Genomic DNA, 25,332 nt, shown 5'->3' with positions numbered 1-25,332 from the left:
GGTGAATGTATGACATTGTTCTGCATTCTGTCCATCAACTGTTGTTTTTGCATCTGTCACCCCGAGTGAGACGGGTATGTTCAGACGTGAGCCCCGTGCTCTCCATGCCACAGGAATCAAGCTATCCTGGCTGATGAGGGCTGAAAGCACAAAACCGGTCCTAGGATACTTGTTTCCAGTCCAGAGAGGACCTGGCTCGGCAGTTCGGCTGGACTGTTCCCATGGGGCACAGGGTCAAGATTGATTTGCATATGGCTGGGTTCAAACTGGAATGGCATGGTGAGCAAAAAAACAATGGATTTAGGCCCAGATCTCTGTAATGGGGTGAATGTATGACATTGTTCTGCATTCTGTCCATCAACTGTTGTTTTCGGGAAATCTTGACTGCCATGAAGCCAGGAGCTGAAAAGTAACCTACTTGGTGAACAATATTGAGACCCTTGAATCTCATTCATTTGCATTACAGAATCGTAACCAAATTAACGAATACTGCATCTGACAAATGGGACCCCAACTCTTTAAGCCTGTTAATTGACTTGCTGCAACATTTTGAAAAAGCTTTAAGTAAGCTAGAATAGTTTTGAATGTCTCCATATATGTACTATTCCCATAGTGATTGGCTGATTCAATGAAGGGAAATGACTGGTCATTGTGAGGTCCTAATCCACATATGTTATATGTATTGGTAAAGCGCACTATCACCCGCAAGGTATCCTGGTGCTGAGCAGGTGTGTGTGCCTAGCCCTGCCTAAGTACGTTGGTTAATTGAAAAGCCAGGTTTTTAGTTTCTTGCAGAATTGAAGAATGATGATGATGAAGGCAGTTTATAGCAGGCACAGCTACTCTATGGAGTGCGCTGTCGCAAAAAGCATAAGTCGAAAGGTTAACCACAAAAGTTAGTCCTGCACACTGCAATATCATTCACTGCGCACAACTCAAGAGGTAGCTGATTCCTTGCAACTGAGCCCAGATATGTGACAGACATTCCACCCACACATGCGTGCTGAATTCTGGGATTGCTGACAAAAGTTTGTTAGCAGATCTAAACTTTCTAAGAGGATTATAGAATCTGAATCTGCCACTGACATAAGAAGCCCCAGTTTGATAAAGTTATGTTAAGGACAACAAGGGGCCCCAAGTGAATTAGCATCGGACCTCGGGGAGCATATTTTGTGAAACAACAACGGTCCATGCAAAAGAATTATATGCAAAGCAATGAATATAGTCTGAATCAGTTCTATATTTGGGGCGACATGTCCAGCCGGACAGAGATCTTTAATTTTTTACTCAATTGAAATATTTCATACACAGGAATACCTTCAACAAATCACCAGTGTGGGGCACAAGCCTGTACCCAAACACAGTCAGATCAGTACAAAAGGTAAACAGAGGAAAAGAGCAGGGCTTTTCAAGGAAAAAGCAGCGATTTCTGTAAAGTATTGAGTGTACAGAAATATCAGTTAAACACCATTACATATAAATCAAGCATTTGTATATGGTGTACAATGAGTCGACGGCGTTTCGGTCCCACTACTTAGACATGGGGACCATCATCAGGACATTTATATTTGCCTTTGACATTATAAGCCTCTAATGCCGGGGGGGGGGGGGAGGAAAAAGGTTACCACGATCGGCACGGGCAAGAGCTAAGAAATTGATAGCCTGGGGAAGCAGCCCAGAATCGGGCGCTATTGAGGTGGGCCGCGCTTCATTGGTTAAAATCCGCGGTACCAGGAGAAGACCGGTTCAGTCGCTAGTGGAATCTGTTTCCTGGTTTCATGCACTAGAACAGAAATCTGACCCTTTTCCTGATGGACAGCCAGTGTAATGTTCACAAATAGAGCGACATCCGTGCTCTTGCTGGCACATTTTGGACTACTTGGATTCTATCCAGCAGATGTTCTGGTAGTCCAAAGTATAAGGCAGTGCCATAATCTAATATAAGGGTTATCAGAGCCTGGAAAGGAAAAAAAGGGCAAACATTATTGAAGGACCGCATGATGCCGAAACATGTGCCTGTCAAAGCTTTAACTTGAGGCTTAAAGGACAAGCTCTTATCAAATGTAATTCTCAGATTTTTAACTATGCCACACTGGTATCCTAGGAGGGAGGCATCGTTGGGCCAGAAATACTGCCAGAAGGCTAGTGGTATGTTACCAAAGAAGAGAATTTCCATTTGAGTTGATAGGTTGCTAACCAGTAACAAACTGCTGTTAAACAGGTTTTAATCTGTATTTCCATCATCTCTTCTTCATTGCCCCATGAAAATATAGTAGCAGCTGCGTAGTGTGTGTATAGATCACTTTGGCTCCCAGCTCTTCTGCTAGTTGTACCAGAGGGGTAAGGTCAATGTTAAGAAAGGTAGAATTTAGGGTGTGGATTGGCGGAATATGGGAGGGAACCCAAACTTGCTGACTCCTCTTTGCCAGAAAGGATGCTAGCCAGTCCAAGTAACCTGCCCTGTTACCCAAATTGCCTGGAGGCAATCCAGCAGATTGGAATGTGGAACAGTACTGATAACAAACTCAGTACAGCATTTCCCCCTGTATCAAGAAAGAATGCCTTTAATATGTTTTGAGACCTCCAACAATGATGTCTCTGCACTATAATGTGGTCTGAAAACCGACTGGATAGGATGTAAAAGATTTTTGACTTTCAGATAGCTGAAGAGCTGTTTATTCACATGTTTTTCTAGTAATTTAGATAAAGCTGGCAGCAAGGAGATTGGCCTGTAGTTAGATGGAATGCTAGGACCCGCCGATGGTTTTTTCACTGAAGGTAAAATCTTTACCTGCTTCCAAGGGCTGAGAATTGTGGCAGTTGCTATTGAGGCATTAAGTATCAAATTTGCCCCAGGGTTAATAATAGTAGGCCCTGAAGCAAATAGATTAGGGGGCAATCAGCTACTAAGAGGGTCAGATGTAATGGCTTTCAGAGCTATCAATAAGCATTCCATTGAAATAGGCTCACAATTATTCAGTTTTCTCTTAGAAACAGAAACGATACTGGCTTGTAGTTTAGTCTATACATTTTCAATCAACCTTGTGCAGGATTACAAGCTGGCTTGAATGCTTAAAATCTTAGTATGAAAAAACTGGCTAGTTGTTCACACCGCTCTGCCGAGGCCTGATGAGAACTAACACATGCTGATGGTGACATACATTTTTTGACAATTGAGAAGAATTCCCTAGCCTTATTCCATGCCATTTCAATCTCCTCTTCATAGTAGACTTTTTTTGGCTGTTCTTATTGCAACTTAGTATTGCCTCTATGCTAATTTGTAGGACTCTCTGTCCTGTAGGTTATAGTCTTTCTTCCATTTTTGTTCTAGCATCTTACAACTTTTTTTACCTGCCCTGAGGCCATCAGAAAACCATGGGCAGAAAGGCTTTCTCCTACTCATTCTATGCGGGAAAGATGGTGCTAATTTCTCCATAGCAGTTCCAGTCTAGTTGTCAAACTTTGTGACATCTTTCTCAACCACACCTTACAAGGCTGGGATATTTTCTTCCAGTGAGCACATAAACTCCAAGGGCCTTATCTTAGGAAAGGCTATCGAACTGCCTGGCATTCTGGCTGTGGCAGGGTAAAATTTTACTAAGACCTGTCATGAGAATCTGATTAAATAATGGTCTAATTTCACCAAGAGCAAAAGGTCTTCTGGTTGTATAGTAATACTGGAGAACACTTGGTCCAGCACTCGACCATCTTGATGAGTCAGTTTACCAACATATTTATTAGGCCTAAAGAGTCCATCATTTCTCTAAATAATGTGGCCTCTCTGTCATATACCTTGTTAAGGTGTAAATTAAGGTCATCTAGAAGCATAATATGCAAGTATCTCAGTGCTAAATGGGCAAGTGCCTAATCTAAGGAATTTAAAAAAGTATCAGCCGATCCCGTTGGTCTATTGATTAAAACCCCAGCCACCGATCGCTGATGTGATAAGCAAATACAAAAGCCCATGGCTTCTGCCCCCATCAAGTCTTTAACCTCAAGGGATTGACAACTCCAGTTCTCCCTGAGAATCAGGGCAAGACCACCTCCCCTCTCCCCGGCAATCTTTCTTGAGTATTTTAAAGCCATTGGGGACGGCAATGGCAATGGAGGGATTTGACACGTCGAAAAGTCATGTTTCAGTCACAAGTAATAGGTCTAATGTGTCCTCATTTAATAAGTAAATAATATTATTAGCATGTTTTTGCATGTAGCTGGCAGTAACCAGCGAAGGGGGATTTTTCCTATCTCTATCTCAGCCAGTGAGCTGAATGTTTCACGACGAACAGGTGAAATTAAGCTTAGACGAGGGTGTGAATGGCATTTAATGGCAGGAGCGAGGCTCTTAAGAAAATCACAACTATAGTTAGTGTGAGCCTTATGTTTGGAAAACCAACAGGCAGCATGGCTGGTACTGTCCACTTCTGGGATGTTGAGAAGCGCATATTGGCTTGCCTTTGGTGCGCCTTTGGCATACAAGCGGCGTGCCTGCTGCACGCGTCCATGATGCATGTCTGCTTTTGAGCATGAGCCCTGGTATCATCTATTCAATTTTAAAACCACCAAGTCTTAAAAGGTTTAAAATATAGTGCAAAGTTGCAAAAAGTTTGCACAGGTAACAAGACAACCTACTGCTGTCACGTCCATGCAGCATGTCTGCTTTGGAGCATGAGCCCTGGAAAGTAATAGAACATACACAGACCAAAAATGCCATCTTTAGCTATCCCAAACATGTAAAAAGCTCCTTTCCTTTCCCCAGGAGGAGTAAGGTACTAGGCTGACAGCTTGTATTCTATCCATTAGGAAGGGGCAGACCGAGAGGAGATCGAGTCCTTCAATGTCAATCTCGTTCAGGTGACAGATGCAGATGGGGTGTGAGACCATGTCAATTGCTGCAGAGAAGTCCATGAGGGCTGCTATGTCTTTTCAATCAAGGATCATGCACGTCATCTGTGGCATCAATGAGTGATGCTTCTGTACTGTGGTTGTTTGTGAATCTGGACTGTGTGGCATCGAGGAGCTGGTGGTTGGTGAACTGGTTGGTGAGGCATCGGTTGATTAGATTCTCTAAGACCTTTGTCGGATATGGTAGGAGGGAGATGGTTCTATAGTTGGAAAGCGAGGCTAGGGAATGATTGTCCCTGGTTTCCAGGTGTCGAGAAATTAGGCTGAGTCGATGGAGGCATTGAGGATGGGTACAAGTGCTTTGCTGATCGGTAGGAGTCCTTTGGTGAAGGAGTGGTGAGGATTGGGTTAAATTGGATCCCAGAGTGGAAGCTCGTCAAGGAAGCAGCCATTTGGACAGTGGTGATGGCAGGCAATGAGGTTAGGGTGTTTTCTTTGGATGTGAAGGGAGGTTAAGTCGTAACAGTGGAATTGTCCAGTTTAGGGTCGAAGTTGCTATATCTGTGGGTGATTTTGTTGCAGACAAATTCCAAGAGCTTGCTGCAAAGGTTTTTTGAAAATGAGATATTGCTGGAGGTGGAGGCGGCACAGTAAAATCTTTGACAATGGCGAAGATTTCCTTGGTGCTGTTAGTGCCTGTGTTGATGTGATCTGCAAGAGCTGTGCACGTGGGCCCTCATTTATGGGATTTTGGCATAAAGCATTGCAGCAAGTCACATAGCTGCTCTGCCATATGCCAAAGTGAAAGGGCAAGAAAACCCCATATTTGTGCAATATGGTGCTTTCCTGTCCTTTCTCCCTGGGATGGCGCCATTTTGGCAGCTTACTGCCAACATGCAGGATTGATTTTTTTGTGCTGCACAGAAACAATCCTAAGAGGTGTTTTCCTCTTTCTAAGTGTGCTGCAAAATGGTTTTGTAAATCTGAGGCAGCGTCAAAATCAATGGGCATTGCATGGAAATGCTGACCGCAATGCCCATGGAACACCTTCCTAGAGCAGAGTAAGGTGACGCAGCGATTTGCGCTGCATCGCCTTAAGATTTATGAGGCCACTCACAGCCACGCAGGGTGGCTTTGCATGGCTTCATAAATCTGATTCAGAGCCCTATGTCTCACATGTACCACTTTAAAAGGTGCAAAAGTGACACAAGACTGTCATATATAACCCCTTTAGTGTTACGTATCTGCTGGTGGTAGTGTCTAAAGCCGATTCGCAGATGTCTTTAGATGTTGTGTCTTGACTTGTTGTCCTTTTGCATTCCAGTTGCTGCAGTGGCGATGGGCGCGTTCCAGGCGCAGACAGGCTTGTTTCCTCACTGCAGCCACCATTAAGTACGCCCTGGGGAGGAGTGCAGGGTACAATGGGTGGGAACCCAGTGATGCCACTTCGTGTGCAGATGGATGATGGGAAATCCCGTGATTCCACTTCAAGTGCAGATGGGTGATGGAAAATGAAGTCTTCTTGCAATACTTTTCTTCTTTTAAAGATAGTTTAGGCAGGAAGCCAGAGATGTCACTTCATTTGTAGACGGATGATGGGAACTCCAGTGATGCCACTTGCTGTGCAGATGGGTGATAGGAAAAATGGCAATAGAGAAAAAAGCAACAATTGGCACCGGTGCCATTTGGAGCAGGAGGGTGAATTACCATCTCAAGAAGTGTTAAGGACTGCTTTGTAACTTACAGCTTCTGTCTCAACATTAGAAGAGTGAAACTTACAATTGCTAAATCCACCGCTCAGTGGAGTGAGTTGCTATTCAAGATTACGATTTCCGGCTACTGAAATATTATACATGGTGTGGCAAACAAATAGTATGTTACCTTTACAGTGAATCATTTGCATAGACATGCATTAACAATGAATTATTTACATAGGCTTTCATTTATAATGCATTACATTTTTATTGCATTTTTAACAATGTGTTATAGGAACGGGTTAGAAAAGTATATAGAGGCGAAGAGTGTGAAGTAATTTAGGCCCTGATTATGATGGCAGTGGGACCACCACCGACAGCCCTTTGTTCTAACTGCTGCATTACAATGCTGGCAGTAGGACACTTGCCTGTTGGGGGACGGACAGCCCCCTCCGCCAGGATCAGTGGTTCTTGTGGGGTGGCAGTTAGAATTGTTATTCCAACATCGGGATTATGATGTCCCTTTCCTGCAGCCTTTTCATGGCGGTACAACCGCCATGAAAAGGTTGTCAGAAAGGGATTTGAGGGCCCAAAACAGGGCCCCCGTCCCTCATGGGCCACATGTAGTGCCCCCATGCATCTCCATGCGTTGTGTGCCATGCATGGATGTGCACAAAGTTCTCCTTTACATTGCGGCTTTTGCTGCAGCCATTTTCTTGTAAGTTTGTACTCACTTGTAGCAAGATATTTGGGGGTAGGTGCACTGCTGTAGATGAGACTGCCGAAGTAGCAGCGGTTGCATCATAATTCAGTGGGGGGGAACTTTCCGGGCCTCGGTGGTCGGAACCGGACTGTGGCCATGGCGATCTTCCGTTCGGTCTGTCCAGCAACGTAAAGAGGCCCTTAGTTTGTAAAAAGTACTTAAAAATAGAACTTAATCTTTTTTCAAATAACATTCTATTTTAGAACATCTTTTTAAAGTGATATAGAAGCAAAGGATGGGAATTATTTAAATTAGATTTTTTTTAAACCTTGAATTTGGAAACCGTTACATTTTCTATTACACATTTTTGGAGCGGGTTAGAAGAGTAAAATAGAGCTAAGGATGGGTGGTAATTTATTTGTTCAAATTATTTTAAATAGGAGTTCATCTTTTTACAAAATATATTCTTTTTGCAGAATGGGTCTTTATAGTGATAGTGGGCAATGGGTGAGAACTATTTAGAATTTTTTTTTTTTTTAATCCATATTTGGAATTCAGTCATGTCTGCATTATTCTTCCTATGAACAGTTGAAGAATAATATAGGGGCAAAGGGAAGAGACTAATAAGGGGCTCATTATGTCCGACCGCCATAGCCCCGGGAAATGGGTCCGCCCGCAATGCATGCGGCGGTCCCGCACATAAAATTAGGATGTGCCCGCCACACTGGCGGGTGCATCCCGCATTATTAACATTGCGACGGGCGGTGCTGATTCTTTGGAATATATATAACCATTATATTTGAGTAGGCGATTTCCTGTCTTTAAAGAATATAGTCAACTTTAGCTTTAACTTCCTTTCTGTTTTCAATTTAAAATATAATCAGTCAGTAGCAAAATTTGATTTAGTAAAACTTGGAAAAAATCAAAGTTAAATTCCAACTGTAAAAAAAATCATTAGTAAATCATGCAACGTTATGTAAAATTTCATTCAAATTATTCTGTAAAAATGAAAGAGAATTGAATGATTTATGACAATATCTTTTCAAAAAGTGTACCTTATTTCAAAGTAAATACAGTTTTGCTGTGTTCATTTTTCGTAAAACAAATGAGACATTTAATGCGAATATTTAAAGATATAAATATATGTCGCAATTAATTTGAAAAATGTCTTAATGACTATTCAAATGTAATTTATGGATTTAATAAAAAAATCAAGAATTAATAAGCGTGCATATAGAATATTATAGCTAAATACTGGCCTAAAATAATATTGTTTTTTAAAGTGTTGAGAATTTTGCTTTTAGTTGGCTAATTATTTTAAACTGTAATTATTATAACATAATCCTGCAAAAGTAATTCTTAATTTTAATAAATGACACGACTTTAAGCAAAAGGAAATCAATTTATAAATGAATTGATAGTTTTTACAAGTTAAAAATGCTAGAAGAATTTTGTTTTGAAATATAATTTCAAAAATTGGTTAATTTCTATATCTCAAAATCATACCTTGGCATGGAATTAAAGTTCATTAACTGTAAAGCATGCTTTTTAAAACAATAATGAATAAATTAGACAACTAGTTCCAGATTAATATCAAATATATAAACTGTTCGAGAAACAGATATTTAAAAAGAACTGTGCCTTTACCAAGACATCCAGTAGATGGCAGTGCTGATTACTGAATACGTCTGACACTGGTCAGCTTTCTGAATGTGAAAGCAACGACCTAAGGTGTACATAGAATGTTGCCAGCAGTGACGGAGCAGGACTGGCGACATTCTTTTGAAAATCAACTCTTCTATATAATTCAAATTTATACAGCTTCTCATTCTAAAAAAAAGATGACATGCAAGATTTTTTTTTCAAAAGCTGCGTTTTTATTGTATGCAATGCAAATTTTAAATACAGTCAAATGTATTAAAAGTCAATGTAAATGTATGTGCTGTAAAAAAAAAACATCAATGTACCTGTTTCCATTGTTTGTGCTTACGTCGAAATGTCTGATATCCTTCAGTAATTGTCGGCAGGGCAGAAGATGAATGGAGCTCCAGGGAAGCCAATAAGTACATCATGGGCACTCAAACTTGCCTTCTGACTCAGGGCTATACTCATGTTCAATAAGACTAAAAGAAGAGCATCTGGCCATTTCAATGACGTTGAGGAGTAGACTTTGGCTAATTTTGCATTCATCGTACTGTTGGCACTGTCAACAACTCAAGATGCTTCTGGAATCTCTGGAAATTGCAGTGATCAGCATGGACTATATTAAGCATGTCCAGCCTGTTGATTCCTCACCTACCACACCTGCCCATCTGCTCACCCATTCTGCGCTTGTACAAGTGGTGCTCGCCTTGGTTCTGTCCCGACTGGATTTCTCCAACTCTATTTACCTAGGCCTGCCCGTATTTCTGTCCAAGCGCCTACAAATTATTCAAAATCAAGCGGCCAGACTCATCTTTAAACATCGTAATTGGAGATTGGCTAGACCATTGCTCGCCGCTCTCCATTGGTTACCTATGGCCCAAAGGGTAATTTTTTAAGTAGGGTGTTTGGCTTTTAAGGCCCTGCACGGAAAAAGCCCCATGTTCATAAACAACCTGATCGTCAAGCATGAGCCTACCCGCAATCTTCGCTCAGCTCATCTTTCCCTTCTCACCTTACCCTCTTTCAAACTGAAGCGTCAGGGTGGGTGCCGATTCGCATTCCTCGCCCTGAAGGTTTGGAATACTCTACCTTTGACGATCAGGAGTTGCACCAATCTCATGGAGTATCGGACGCCTTGAAGACCTGGCTATTTAAGCAAGCTTCCGGATAGATTATCTGTCATCAATTTTTCCTCACTGTCAGCACCATGAAACCCCTGGGTGCCCGTGCGCTAAATAAATTCCGATTAACCTAACCTAACCTAACCACACACAAAGGATGGACGGAATGCAGAGCAGATCAAATATTCACCCCAGTCAAGTGATCTGGGTTACATCAATGATTCATTAGCTCATAATGGCACCCCAGTTTAGAAGCAGCCATATGCGAATCAGTCTTGACCCAGCTCCTCATGGGAACATTACAGCCTGAACTGCCAAGCCAGGTCCTCCTGGACCAGAAACAAGCATCCTGGGACCGGTTTCGGGTTGTCACCCCTCATCAGCCAGGCTAGCTTAAATCCAGTGACACAGTGAACAAGGGGCCCAAGTCTTTTCAGAAAATACAACACAGAGTTTTACTTGGTTTTGTGTAGAAGGAAACTCTGACTGTCCTTCTACATCAAGTTCTGTTTTGGTTTAGAAGGAAAGTCCGACTTTGGTTTTTAGGTGTTTTGTATATGGAGTGGATAACCACCAAATATGAACCCCAGTTGTCCAGATGTGATTTTGTTTTTATTGATAGAAGAAAAACATTCCAAAAGGATATTTAAGAAATGTATGTTTTTTCTTTTTTTTGTTCACATTTCTTTATTAAAATTGTTGGTCTCAAAAGTACAAAAACAGTGAATACCATATACCAGTCCGAAAACAGAGAGGCATGTTTTCATACAAAATATATTTTTCAATCACCTAGGAAAATGACATATCAAACTTAAAAAAATGAATTCTCCTTTTCACCTAGTGGTTTGCTTTCATTACAACGAGATGCGAAGTACAAAGATGAAATAAAGCTCATAAATACACCACAGGGAAAACAGACTGTGATGCTAAATGATGAGATGAAATCAGGGTCATTATGCAAATTGCTTACTGATGCCTGTTTAACCCCTTGAGCGCTGCGCGAATTCCCCCGCTGTGCAGGCAAATTAATGAGTGGCCGGTTCGGACGGCCCCGGCTGTCCTTCATACACGCCCACTGTGACGTCGAAAGGCCGGGGGCCGTCCGCAGCACGCAAAGGGTTAAAACAAATTTTACAAAGATGTACGTTGGAAAGCAAAGAGTTCCTTGACAAAAAGCAAAAAGAGAAAACTTTGGGAATGAGGCATTGAGAAGTACGCTTTTTCCATTTCCTCTACAGACCTGTTAACAGTGTGGGCAAACAGTGGGGGATCATATGCTGATCATGTCTTTATTCTTATTTTGACCAAATCTTGGGAAGTATTGATGACATTGATTTGGCTGATTCATACTTAGGGCCTCATTTGGATAATGGGGAGAATGCTTCAGACCACAGGACAGAGGCTTTCCGACCAACATCCAAGGTTTAACTTCCGGCCATCTAATAACAATGTCAGTTTCCAACAGGCTTTTCATGTCGAGCTTTATGACATGAAAAGCCTGTTGGAAAGCAACTTTGGGGGCCCCTAGCAGGGCACCCATGGCTCCACGGCCTCCGGTTAGGGGTCTGGGGGGACCTATGGTGCCCCACTGTAAATCCCTGCACCGTGTGGCAGACACCGTGAAGTGCCTGCCACATATGGTGCAGAGATTTACACAACTCCCATTTCTCTGTGGGAGCTTGTGCTGCGGGTGGAACCCGCCTGGAGCACAGGGTCCCATAGAGAAATGAGAGTTTGGGACTGCACCATGTGTGGTTGCATTTTAATTAGGTGCTTGGAACTGCCGACCTATGGTTTGGTTGGTTCCAACACTAAAAGGGCATCCACCCGACATCATAATAAGACCCTATGTGTCTCTAACTGCAGTTCTCTCCCTTCTTTAAAAGGTCTTGAAACAAAATTATGAGTATCTTGAGGATACAGAAAATAGAGATAAATCTGCGTTGTGTGCTTGCTCGATTAGCCCTTGCAGGATAGGTCTCTAGAACTGTCAGAATCCCTAGCAAGAAAGGTTACAAAATCTAGGCTTGCACCAAGACAATTTCCTACTGACAAGGGATATTATCTATTCCATTTCTGTTCCATAATTGCTGGCTCATTACACACACCAACCAGTGGTTTAAAGAAACCAATGAAGATGTGAGAAAATCATAACAAAAATCTGCTAAGCTGCAAAGAGCGAAGCACCTGCAACTTGCACTTCTATCTCTTCTTGTCTTTCCATGTCTACGATAAATAGGCTTCAATCTCTCATCTGAGTAATGCAATTTCATTTGCCGGAAAGGAAGTCACTGTGCTAAATTCGTTTTACTGGGTGCATCATTATATTATCAAGTTAACTATTTGACTTTGTGAAAACTCTTGTTGCACTGACTTACTGTTTGACTACCTACTTCTAATGAATAAGATTTTTGTGTGGAAGTATAAGTCAGTAAAGCAATCTTAATTTATAACAAATTATTTGGCAGCCAAAATGCCAATGCACTATTAACTTCCAAGTCTCAGAGGAGAATAACATAGTTAGAATACCTATAGAAAGTCCATGAATTAACGTCCAAGACCATTTTGCAAGTCAATTAAGTAGGCTTAATTTCAGACATTAATGGTGACTAATCCATTGACAGCACAAATCTAATGTTACAGAAAGTCAGCTGAATGAAGGGGTGGTACATTATAGAGAAATATTACAAAACAAATGTAAGACTCATGAAATCACTGGGATATCTCTACCTCAAATTGTAGTACATTACTACTCACATCTAAAGGACTTTCATAGTGAAAAGTTATAGCATCATGAGTGATACAAATCACATGGGAACGTTGTTTTTTGCTGCAGTGGTGCTTTGTGCTACAGTTCTTCTGTGACTGAAACGGAGTTAATTCTGGACCTGTGAGTGGTAGCTGTGGGCTACTTGCCTGTCTACCGTCTCATCCTCGAATTGTTGTACACAAACAGTGCTTTAGCGTACAACATTAGCACTCAAAGCACACTAAGGGCCTTATTATGACTTTGGTGGTCTCTGAGCGGGGCCGCCCCGCCACTCTGATAGCCATAAAAAATGCCTGCCAGTGTATTAATTTAAAAATCTCTGGCAGGCAGTTTTTGGGCGGTCCAACAACAGTACCACAATGGGAGCATCAAAGACAGTTCCTGCAGGGTACGGACATGTCAAGTACATGCCCTGCAAGAATTGGGGGTGCATGCAGACAGGGGGGCACAACATCTGGACCCCTGGATGCACACAACTGTGCAGAGGCACACATGAGTGCTGCAGGGTCCCCTTTGTTTCCTCACTGCCACACTTTTCATGGAAGTCGCACCACCATGAAAAGTGTGGCGGTGAGGAAACTCATAATATGCTAGGCGGGGCCACAGTGGCCCGCCAAGCATATTGCGTGATCAAGACTGGCATGCCACCGCCAGAGATATCTGGTCCCTGACTCTGGCAGCCCTAAGCCTCTCCCTATTGTGCCATCAGGTTGAAGGATTGCAGATTTAGGGCAAGGAATTACATTGTTTTCGAATTGGAATAGCACGACATGTGCAAATACTAAATGATAGTACTATAGGTTCATGAATTCCCCTAGGCCACTGGAAAGCAAAGAGTATTAAAGGACTGCTGAGACATTAAATAGTGAAATTCACTGAAAAAACGTAATTAGGGTGAGGGTATAGCGCAGGATGTAAAATGAATGCATGTGTGGAACTGGGTCATGAGGAGAGATTAGGCATAATGTCCATATAACAAAGAAAATGTTTAACTGCCACCCTTGTCCTTGGTGGTGAGCTAATGCAGCACTTGCTCTAAAAACATTTACCACTAAATTATGAAAACAGAATTCTGGGGGGTTGTTGGACCTGGCCCTTTTTGCAGGGTTATCCCCAAACTTTTTGCATTCCTTCTGTAGTTTTTTTTACCTGTTTTTGTTGGCTTTAGGACTCTGTCCACCACTACTATTCAGTGCTAAAATGCACCTGCTCTCTCCTTTAACTTAGCATGATTGGCTTGCACCTGTTTGGCATATGTCAGTTTTCCGGTAAATCTCTTGTACAGTGGTATCCCATATACCCAGGGCCTGTAAATTAAATGCTACTAGTGAGCCTGCAGCGCTGCTTGCACCACCCATAGAAGTAGTCCTTCAAACCTGTGTCATGCTTCTGCCAGAGCAGGGCCTGCATGCACATTTTGCTGACACATTGAATTGCCACTTAAAGTTGCTTACCAAGCCTGAAACTCTGTCAGTCTGTCTGTGAGTGGGTCTTTGAGTGGGTGGGTGAGTGTATGTGGGTCTGTGAGTGGCTATTTGTGTGGGTCTGTGAGTGGGTGTGAGAGTGTCTGAGTGGGTCTGTTATTGGGTGTGTGAGTATCTGTGAGGGTCTGTGACTGAGTGTGTCAGTGTGTGAGTGGATCTGTAAGTGGGTGTATGAGTGTTTCAGTGGGTCTGTGAGTGGGTGTGTGAGTGGATCTGTGAAAGGATATGTAAGTATCTGAGTGAGTCTGTCAGTGGGTGTGGGGCTCTGTGAGGGTATAAGAGTGTCTGGGTGGTTCTCTCAGTGAGACTGAAAGTACTTGAGTGGGTCTGTCATTGGGTGTCTGCGTAGTTCTGTGAGTGGGTGTGTGTGTCAGTGTCGCAATGGGTATGTGAATGGGTCGGTGAATGCCTGTCTTGATCTCTGAATGGGTGTATGAGTGTCTCAGGGGGTGTGTCAGTATGTCAGTAAGTGTGTGAGGGTCTGAGTAGTTGGGTCAGTGTCTGAGCTGGTCTGTGAGTGCCTATGTTGGTCTCTGAATGGGTATGTCAGTGCCTGCATGGCTCTATCAGTGGGTGTGTGAATGACTGTGTGGGTCTGTGAGTAGCTATGAGACTGCCTATGTGGATCTGTAAGAGGGTTTGTGAGTGGCTGTGTAGGTTGGTGTGATTGGGTGTTTGAGTGTCTGTATGGGTCTGTGAGTGGGTCTAAGAGAGGGTGCATGGGTCTGGGAATAGGTGTTTGACTGCCTGTGTGGGACTCTGAGTGGGTGAGAAAGTGCCAGCATAGAACTATGAGTGGGTGTGTGAGTAGCTGTGTGGGTCTGTGGGTAGGTGGGTGTAAGAGTGCATGTGTGGGTCTGTGAGTGGATGTGTGGGTGGCTGTGTGGATCTGTGTAATTGGGTGTTTGAGTGTCTGTATGGGTCTGTGAGTGGGTCTAAGAGAGGATGCATGGGTCTGTGAATAGGAATGTGACTGCCTGTGTGGGACTCTGAGTGGGTGTGAAAGTGCTTGCATACAACTTAGAGTTCCTATGTGGTTCTGTGAGAGGGTATGTGAGGGCCTATGCAGGTATGTCACTAGGTCTCTGAGTGCCTGCATGGGTCTGTAAGTGGGTGTTTCAATGCCTGCATCGTTCTGTGAGTGGGTATATAAGTGCCTGAGTTGTTCTGTGAGTAGGTGTGTGAGTGTTAGTGTGGGGCTGTGAGTGGGTATGTGAGTGCCTCTGTGTATCTGTGAATGGCTGTGTGAGTGCTTGTGTGGATCCGTGAGTGGGTCAGTGAGTGTGTGATTGGGTCTGTAGGTAGGTGTGAGAGTGTCTGTGTGTGCTTGTGAGTGGGTATCTGAGTATCTCTGTGGGTATATGAGTGGGTCAGAGAGTATCTGTGTGGGCCTATTAGTGGGTGTATGAATGTTTGAGTGAGTCTATGAGTAGGTGTCTGTGTGGGTCTGTGAGTGTGTGTGAATGCCTGTGTGGCTCTGTGAGGGGGTGTGTGAGTGCCTATGTAGGTATGTGAATGTCTGTATGGGTCTGTGAGTGGCTGTGTCAATGTCTGCATAGGTCTGAGAGTGAGTGGGTGAATGCCTATGTGGGTCTGAGAGTGACTGCATGGTTCTGCAGGCCGGGTGTGTGAATGCCTGTGTAGGTCTGTGAGTGGGTATGTTTCTGCCTGTGCAGGTCTGTAAATGGGTGTGAGTACCTGTTTGGCTGTTTGGGTGTCTGAGTGGGTCTGTTATTTTTAAAGTGTGTCAAGATTTTCAGATCCGTCACACATTTACACAGCCTCTCAGGGGATCTGCAGATTCCAAAGTGGAAAAAAACTGATGTAGCTCAATTTCGTACCCAATATACATCCTCGGACACTCCTCTAACAAACTCATGGGGTCAGGGTACCTCTATTGTGACCCCTTTCATCATTTTACAGATACATTTGAACAACCCAGCTCGGTTCCCTGATACTTAAATTGTCAGCAGCAACCTCTCTGTGGTCAGCCAATTATGGAGTTTCTGGTAACTTGTGACTTCGCTGATACACTGAAGGGAACCTGTGGAGAGTCGGCTTCCCTAGATATAATTTTGTTTTTCAGTTAATATCTCTGCAACTACTGAACGGCTGTACAAAAAATTACAAAAAGGGCTCTTTCTGGGCCAAGAGCTACCTCTCTGTTAGAATTTGGTATAATTCCATCTAGCAGTTCGGGTTGCTGTCTTGTTAATAATTCCTTTGAGAATTGCATGGGAAATGCACATTTTTGATCCCCCTTATTGTTTGACTGATCATTCTGAAACTTTCCATGCAGAACTAGATAAGCCGGGCCACTTTTTTTGGATGCATTTCATGAAGATATTCATCGAACGGCAGAAGTTATAAGTAAGTCAAAAACACTTTTCCTATGGAAACTAGGTCATTTGAGATGTCATTAGTGATGTCAGCGGTGATGTCACTGACCATGTCATGAATGATGTAATATGTGACATCATCAGCAGTGCATTGCGAGGGCGCAAGTTATAGTTAGCTCAACTAACTATAACGGCCGCATTTCTCTGGTTTTGTCCGAGTGAAAGGTCCAACTTACTATAACCTATGGTTTTTCAGTGAATTTCTAATGTTTTTTTAAATGCTAATTTCTAAGTATAATGTCCCAGAAACCTATGTTTTTTTCAGTGAATTTCTAAGATTTTTTAAATGCTAATTTCTAACTATAACATCCCTGAAACCTATGTTTTTTTCAGTGAATTTCACAAGTTTTTTAAATGCTAATTTCCAACTGTACCATCCCTGAAACCTATGTTTTTGTCAGTGAATTTCAAAGGTTTTTTAAATGCTAATTTCTAACTATGCCTACAGAGGTAGGACAGGAGCAGAAAGAGGAAGAAAGGTGCCGAACGAAGCAAGAGATAGGCAGAAAGAACCAACAGAAGTCCAGAAAGACAAAGAAAAGTGCAGAAAGAAGCAAGAGATAGGCAGAAAGAACCAACAGAAAGCAGCTAGAGGGGTGCAGAAATTTGCAAAAGAGGTGCAGAAAGAAGCAAGAGCAGTGCAAAAGAGCCAACAGAGGTTAAAAAAGAGGCAAGTGAGGTGCAGAAGGAGGCAAGAGAACTGCAGAAAGAGGCAAGAGAGCTGCAGAAACAGGCAAAAGGGGTGCAGAAAGAGGGAACAGATGGGCAGACTGAGGCAAGAAAGGTGCAGAAAGATGGAAGAGGGGTGCAGAAAAAGGCAAGAGGGATGCAGAAATGTGGAACAGAGTGCAGGAAGAAGCCAGAGCAGTGCAGACAGAACCAGCAGAGGTGCAGAAAGAGGCAAGAGGGGTACAGAAAGGGGTTGTAGAGGTACACAAAGAGATAAGAGGGATACAGAAAGGCAGGAGGGTGCAGAAAGAGGAAGAGAACTGCAGAAAGAAACAACAGAGTTATTGAAAGAGGCAAGAAGGGTGCAGAAAGAGACAAGACAGGTGAAGAAAGAAGGTACAGAAAGAGGCAAGAGTGGTACAGAAGGAGGAAAGAGAGGTGTAGAAAGAGGCAAGAGAGTTGCATAATGTGGGAAGAGGGGTGCAGAAAAAAGCAAAAGGGGTGCAGAAAGAAGCAAGTGTGGTGCAGAAAGATGCAAGAGAGGTACAGAAATAAGCAAAAGAGAGTTACAGGAAGAGGTAGGTGAAGTGCAGAAGGAGGCAAGAGATCTGCCGAAAGAGGCAATAGAGGTACAAAAAGAGGCCAGTGAGGTGCAAAAAGAAGCAAGATAAGTGCATAAAGTAGCAATAGAAGTACAGAAAGCGGGAAGAGGGGTGGAGAGAGAGGCAAGAGGGATGCAGAAAGAAGCAAGACAGGTGTAGAAAGAAACAAAAGAAGTGCAGAAAGAAGGAACAGAGGTGCAGAAAAAGGCAAAAAGGGTGCAGACAGACATAAGAGGGGTACAGAAAAAGGCAAGCGAGGTGCAGAAAGAAGGAAGATGGGTGCAAAAAGAGACAAGAGGGGTAAAGAAAGAAGCAAATGATATGCAGAAAGAGGCAACAGGCGTGCAGAAAGAGGGAAGAGAGGTGCAGAAAGTAGAAGAGATTTGCAGAAAGAGGCAAGAGAAGTACAGAAAAAGAAAATAATTGCAGAAAAAAGCAACAGAAATGCAGAAAGAGGCAAGTGAGGCACAGAAGGAAGCAAGAGTAACTTGCACACCATTAGTACCAATTTAACACCCACATTTAGCAATAAGTAACAGGTGATCATTCTAGGTTTGCAAGGGACCTTCCACCACGCTGTAACACTTGTTGCTGCATTTTTGGTAATGTTTAAGCCATTTGTAGAGTGGTGAAGAAAGGGAGGCATGGCCTTCGAAGACATCTTACCAATACCACTGTGTGGGACTTATTAATGGTAAGAAGAGGGGTAGTTGGCACCCGGGACATTGTAGGAGCCGGCCCTGTGGGGTGGCGGTCCCCAGGCCCATTAAGGGCTCCAGGAGGGGGGCACGCAGCTCCCTCCAAACATTTACCATAGCCCCAGGACTTGGGGGTCCGTAACGGACCCCCTTGTGTAAATAATTAGTGCCCCGGGGAGGTGGTGGTCCCCGGGGAAGTATGGGGGGCTCAAGCCACCACACTAAGTATTTTTTATTGCCCCTGGGAGGTGGCAGTCCCCGGGGCTTGGGAGGGGCCTGCTAGGCCCCCCACCCTTATTTGAATACAGCCCCAGGGAGGTGGAGGTCCCTGGGGCTTGGGGGGCTTGCAAGCCCCCCACCCTTATTTGCATTAAGCCCTGGGGCCCTGGGGCTTGGGGTGGCCCAAGCGGTGCGGGCATTCCACGGAGTGGGTGGGGCTGTGTCGTCCAACAGTCGTGCGCAGCATCAGGAAGGTAATGCTTGCGTCGGCCGTTGGAGGACGCGAGTACAGAACAGGTTAAGAATGATATTTTGCCTACATTCCCTTTTAATTTGTTTGAGGCATTCGGCCTAAGATGGTTCACATATAACAGGCTTCTCCAGTGAGTAGCTCATGAGCTACTGGTAGATCTATGTATAAGTAGCTCTCTTGTGTGCTGCGAAGCCTACGGAAAAAGAAGCTTTTGCTTTGTTTGATTAATATATGTAAACCAAAATTGAAAAGCAAATACTCGAGAAGAAAACACTTGCATTCTCATAGATTATAAGCTGATGTTTGGAGAAAAACACTTGAATTTCAATGTATATATATTTAAACCTGATATTTGAGTGGTAAAGCCTGTGGTGTTGAGTAGATTTATTATTAATATTATGACCTTGGTGCAGGGGGCACTGCAGCTATGGTTGGTTTGTATTACCAATGTAGAGGCATTCCACATTGATAAAGCCATTTTATAGATTACTGCTGGGAACCATGTCTGATGAACTGAGGTGAATGCTGCTCGTATCTTGCATTTGGTGTCTACTAATGTAATTGTGTATGATATGGTTATTATTACAACACTAATAATATCGATAGTTCTGGGTGACTTTCATTCAACATAAGTAGCTCCCTTCACAGAAAATGTTTGAGACCCCTGACATACAATCTCTGATCTGAATTGCATGTTCACATTATCTTAAAGTCTGGTGCTGATCTGAGAGTCTGTAATGCTTCACAGTGCCAAACCCAGTACAAAGATCCAGAATGCTCAAGGGTGTGATGCTGTCATAGTCCACGCACCCACAAACACCACGCAAGACTGTGACCAGCACAGACTCTGCGTGCTACAAGCAAGGTGAACGTACACCTGGCCTGGGTCCAAAGCTTAATGACATTCTATAAAACGGGAGAGGTGGGCAGTTACACCTTTTCCCATGTTTGATGCTGGTGTGAGAAGAGATACAGAACAAAATCTGAAAGAAACAATGGCACATTTGATTGCACGGTAGAAAAGAAGAATTATGAAAGTGTCGAAAGAGTTGGTATCACAGTGTCAACATCTGAAACTTTTTTGAGATAACTGACAGGACAAGGGGGCTGAGCATGGGTCCATAGGAGAGTATGGTACAGATTTAGAGTTATCAGACAGAACACAACCACAGTGACCATTCCCATCTTTCTGTAGACCCATTATCATATTTTGGTAGTACATCCAAGCGTATTATGCAATACCTTGTAAAGATATCCTATTTATACCCAAGCATGGTTCAAAGCTATCATTTTCATTAGAAGCAAGATATTACACTCCAAGGCCCACACTATGCCCTTGGCTTATTACCTAGCTCCGGGCATAAAAGGTGCTACAACATGAAGTGGCAGGATGAACAAGGTTGATAACTTTGATGAACCATCTGTCACAAATGTAAAAAAAGTAATGCATTTTTTTTACATATACGTCATTGACTGTAAGTTTTTCCCTGGGGTTTTCTAAGTCTGATGCTGCAAGAAACATTTGAACACCAGGTGAAAATACCTTAATCAACGTCCTTATCTATATTGTTTAGGTTTTGCTGACATTCATTCAACATCCATTGAGTGGAATTTAAATAATCGTAACACAATTTACAGGAAAGGGACTAGGTGGAAAGCACTTTATGCCGACACATTTTACACATTTTAAAGTATTTAGAGGAACAGTTTTGACAATGTGTGTTAATCATTGAAAAATACCTTTTGTTCCTATGATCTCCATATGAAGATGCACAAGTCCGTTGACTAGTGAAAGACACAGTTTCAGCATGCCAGCCACGGTTACTGAATTTCTGTTCAAGTAATCGAACAGGGAGCCCTGCTCATGATATTCTGAAACCAGCCAGAGCTGAGTCCATGTTCCATTATCTAAAGACACAAACAAGTTAAAAAAACATTCCAACGTGTATACAGCATAAAATATGTATGAGGTAATAGCATATGCATTGTTATAACACATGATTGAAAGAAATGTCTAAAGCATTTTATCTTACTTGAATTAGTAAGTAAATACATGTTTAAATGGGTCACGGTTAACTTAAGATACAAAGGGGCCATACAATTCCAAGCGGTTAAAATGCTTAAGCCTTTTTGCACAGAAATCCATATGGCTCATTATGAGTCCCTTGTGAAAATAAATTTGAAAATAAGGCACAAGGAATTACTGATACTGCAGTATACAGTAATTATCAGGTCCATCATTACAACGCCATTGGAAGTTTTGTCCCTGTGAATGGGGAGTAACCATGACAAATGGTGTTCGCACCAATTTCAATACATTTCACTCATTCCGACTGTTTGTTCCCGAATGTATTTTGCCTGTTTTTCAATGGTGAAGAGTGTCCACACAAAGCAGTGGTGTAACGGAACTTGAGCTCCCCCCTCCAAAGTACATGGAGGGGGCACCCTTCGACCACACTCAGGAGCTCTCAGGCCAGGGTACAGTGTTGAGGTGGCCCCAGGCCCCCTTGAGGTCAGGGGCCCGCACCACGGGGGCTGCAGGGCCTTTGCTAGGCCACTGACACAAAAACTCAAAGGTGAGGTTGTTCCCAGAAATGCATAATTCCGATTTGGATGGTCACCCACTTATCACCCAACTCAGGGTTTCAGGAGCATACAAGGCCGTAAAGGTATAAATTGAGAAGTATTAAGTGTTGCAATAAAATATAATCTTTTCACTGCTGGGATGGTTGTATACCAATGTGCCTGAGGGTTTTTAAAAAAACAATCAACATTAGGTTTTCCAAGCAAATATACCTCATTGATAATTTTTCAAGGGGAGAGATGTAGCCTAATAGCTAGAGTGTCAACCTCGGAGCTGAGGAATTGGGTTCGAGTTTTTTCGAGTGATTTTGGACAAATCACTTAATCTCCCCGTGCCTAGCAAACATGAATTTGTTTGTCTGTAACACAACTGGTGCTCATATAAAGCGTTCTGATACCTTCGGGTCTCGTTTGCGCTTTATAAAACTCATTAATGAAAGTCCCAATGCAGAATGGAACTTTATCATTTTTTGCAAAGAAAAAGCCTCCCCGGGCGGGTCACTGCTGAAACTGTATCCTCTGCCGTGGAGCAGGAGGCCAGATACTTGAAGCAGGTTGACCACGCTGGAGGTCAGGAGCTTTAGAGATTTCTTTCTGAAAACTTTCTAAGACCCATTATAGAAGGGGACTTAGTCTTTTTTTTGGTAGTTTGAGGAACCATGAGCAGAACAAAGCTGAAATGTAATCTCATACTGTCTGCTATTCTTATTACTGAGTCTCCCAAGGACACGTTTTCAAAAGTTTTGAAGGAGAATTATCCTCCCCAGATGCCATCAAAACACCTCCAGCCCTCCCAGTCCCTCTGCACCTCACTCGCTGACTTCTTCCATACCAAGTTTGCCAACATCTAAAAGAACTCCAAACTCCAGCCACCACAACAGGACCTCCCAGTTCTTCCCACCATCCTCCCACCCCACTGCTTGACCAACTGGATACCTCTCGACACAGAAACCACAATGTCCATTATGTCCTCCATCCATTCCAGAACTCCAACTGACCTCTGCCCTCACCACACCTTATATCTCGGATACCCAAGAAATTGGATCCCCGTTCACCAGCATCAACTCAGGGCTCAGATCTGCCACATTCCTGGAATCATGGAGGCACGCCAAAGTAAAACCACTTTTGAAAAAACCCACAACCGACCCTTCCAACCTCAAGAACTTCTGGCACATCTCGCTCCTCCCCTTACCAACAAAGGTGCTGCAGAAAGCTGTCAACCACCAACTCATGGACTACGTGGAATCCAAACCCTGCTCTGCCCGTGTAATCTGGATTCCGTGCAAACCACAGCACAGAAACCTCCCTTATAGCTGCCACGGACGACATAAGAGCCATCACTGACCGCGGCGAATCAGCAGCCCTTATCCTCCTTGACCTGCAGCGGCCTTCAACACAGTCTCCCACCAACTGCTCATCCAAAGACTTTACCACATCTGCATCTCCAGCCACACCCATAGAGTCCACCTCCCACCGTACAGCTCTGACCCAGAAAGCATCACCCTAGGGTTCCTCTCTTAGCCCCATACTGCTCAACGTCTACATGACAACACCTGTCATTTGCAGCCACAATCTCAACACTATCTCATACACCGATGACACCCAGCTCATAGTCTCCCTCACCAAAGACACAGACACGACACAAGTGAACTTCCATAACTCCATGAATGACATCGCAGATGGATGATAACTAACTACCTCAAACTCAACTTCGACAAGACCGAAGTTCTCCTCTTCAGAAGACCCCACTCCCCTTGGGACGACTCCTGGTGGCCCTTCACTCTCGTACCAGCACCCAAACGCACCACCCAAGCCAACAACCTTGGCATCATCCTCGACAGTGAGCTCTCCATTAGATAACAGGTCAACTCTGTTGTCGAAACCTGCTTCAACACCCTCAGAATGCTCCGCAAGATCTTCAGATCCCAATAGACACCATGGGCACTGTCACACAAGCCCTAAGCACTAGTCGACTTGACAACTGGAATGCCCTGTTTTCTGGATCCACCACCATCGTCCTCAAGCACTTCCAAACCATCCAGAATGCTGCAGCAAGAATCATCCTGGAGCTGCCAAGGTGAGCCATCTTCACCCCCTACCTCCGCAACCTGCACTGGCTCCCTATCAAGAAGATATGTCACTTCAAACTGCTCACGCATGCCTAGAAAGCCCTCGACAACACATGACCTGAATACCTGAACAGCCGCCTGACTTTCCACCACCTCACCAGATACCTGTGATCTATCTCTATGGCCCTTTCCACCGCGCCCAAATCCATCGCACTGGAGGCGGAGGACACGCCTGTTCCCTCCTTGCTGCCAAGGTCTGGAATGATCTCCCCATCCACCTCTGAAAACTCCTCCTCCCTTGACAAATTCAGGAGCAGTCTCAAGACCAGGATAGCTTTGAATAGCTTCCCCTCCACACACACAGCGCCTGAATGCCCCTGTGGTGATTACTGTACTTTACAAATACTGATTGATTGAAGTTTGCAAACTTTATTCTGGTGCCCCAACAATCACAGGTATACACTTATAAGATCCCCAGGTCCTCAGGGGAGGGCACTTAGAGATTAGCTAGATAAAACTGCCATTGCTTGGCTGGGGATGGTTACAGGGAATTTTTAGCGCAGCTGCTCACCACTGAGGAGTTCACTGCGGTAATCAAGAGTTTGTTGGGTGGTAAAATGCCTAGTCCAGACGGCTTGCCACGTGAGTTCTACTAGGAATATATCTCTATATTAGCTTCTTACCTGCTGACTATGTATGAAAAGCCACATGGATGTTGCATCCATATGAGAGGTGCTTCTTATCACAACACTGAGACAGGGTAAAGACCTGAGACTGTTTGAGTCATACTAGTCAGTATCACTGAACAGTACAAATACTAAATTAATAGCTAAAGTAATTGCCACTAGACTGCCCCCTATTCTGTCTGACCTCAACCTATATAAACACCATGTCATCTTCATAAAAGACCCTCAGGCAAATCTGTCACCCATCATAAGAATTTATGTACAATTTTGATACCTATTGGGCCTCAACATTTATTGGAGGAAGTCTAATTTTTCCCATTACAATTAACAATGAAAAATTCACAATTGAGTACCTGCTCAATGGTATGCATATACAGTGAAATATTTAGGCATAACGGTCAGCAGGGAAATGGACATAATCTTCCATGAAAACTATGGATAGCTACAACCAACCTGGAGTCTCACATTAATGGCTGGATATCCCTCCCCCTTTCACTGCAGGTCAGAGAGCCCTCATGAAGATGATTGCTCTCCCTAGGCTCCTTTACCTTTTAAAAAAAAATGCCACTATTAATTCCCAACAATATTCGTGAGTATTTGATTATTAATGATTAAATTAGTGAGGATAGGCAAGAGTCCCCCATTGAAATGGGAGACCCTACACTTCTGTATGAGCGATGGGGCTTTGTAGCACCAGATTGCGAGCTATTCTATCCTTGTGCACAGGTTCATTATGCACACTTCTTGTTTTACCCACTGCCATGGCTTCCTCACTTAGGCATTGAAGAAGGCAATGCAGCACCCATCCCACTTCAAACTATGACCCATCAGCCTATGCCATGTTTCCACACAGAAATTGACACAATAGCTTGCACTGTGGTTTGCTGGGGATACAT

General features: G+C 43.5%; 1 protein-coding gene across 3 annotated transcripts in view; it reads right to left on the bottom strand.

The window, feature by feature from the left end:
• Positions 1-25,332, bottom strand: part of ACVR1C (activin A receptor type 1C) — a 675,408-nt gene that overhangs the window by 165,413 nt on the left and 484,663 nt on the right. For all 3 annotated transcript variants that reach the window (XM_078681710.1, XM_078681711.1, XM_078681709.1), the window contains one exon: positions 20,839-21,006. In XM_078681710.1, the coding sequence (XP_078537836.1) occupies positions 20,839-21,006 (168 nt within the window). The remainder of the gene's footprint in view (positions 1-20,838; positions 21,007-25,332) is intronic.

The sequence above is a fragment of the Lissotriton helveticus genome, chromosome 3_1 (genome assembly GCF_964261635.1).
Source record: "Lissotriton helveticus chromosome 3_1, aLisHel1.1, whole genome shotgun sequence".
Classification (NCBI taxonomy): Eukaryota; Metazoa; Chordata; class Amphibia; order Caudata; family Salamandridae; genus Lissotriton; species Lissotriton helveticus.
This window is presented reverse-complemented; position numbering and strand designations above follow the sequence as displayed.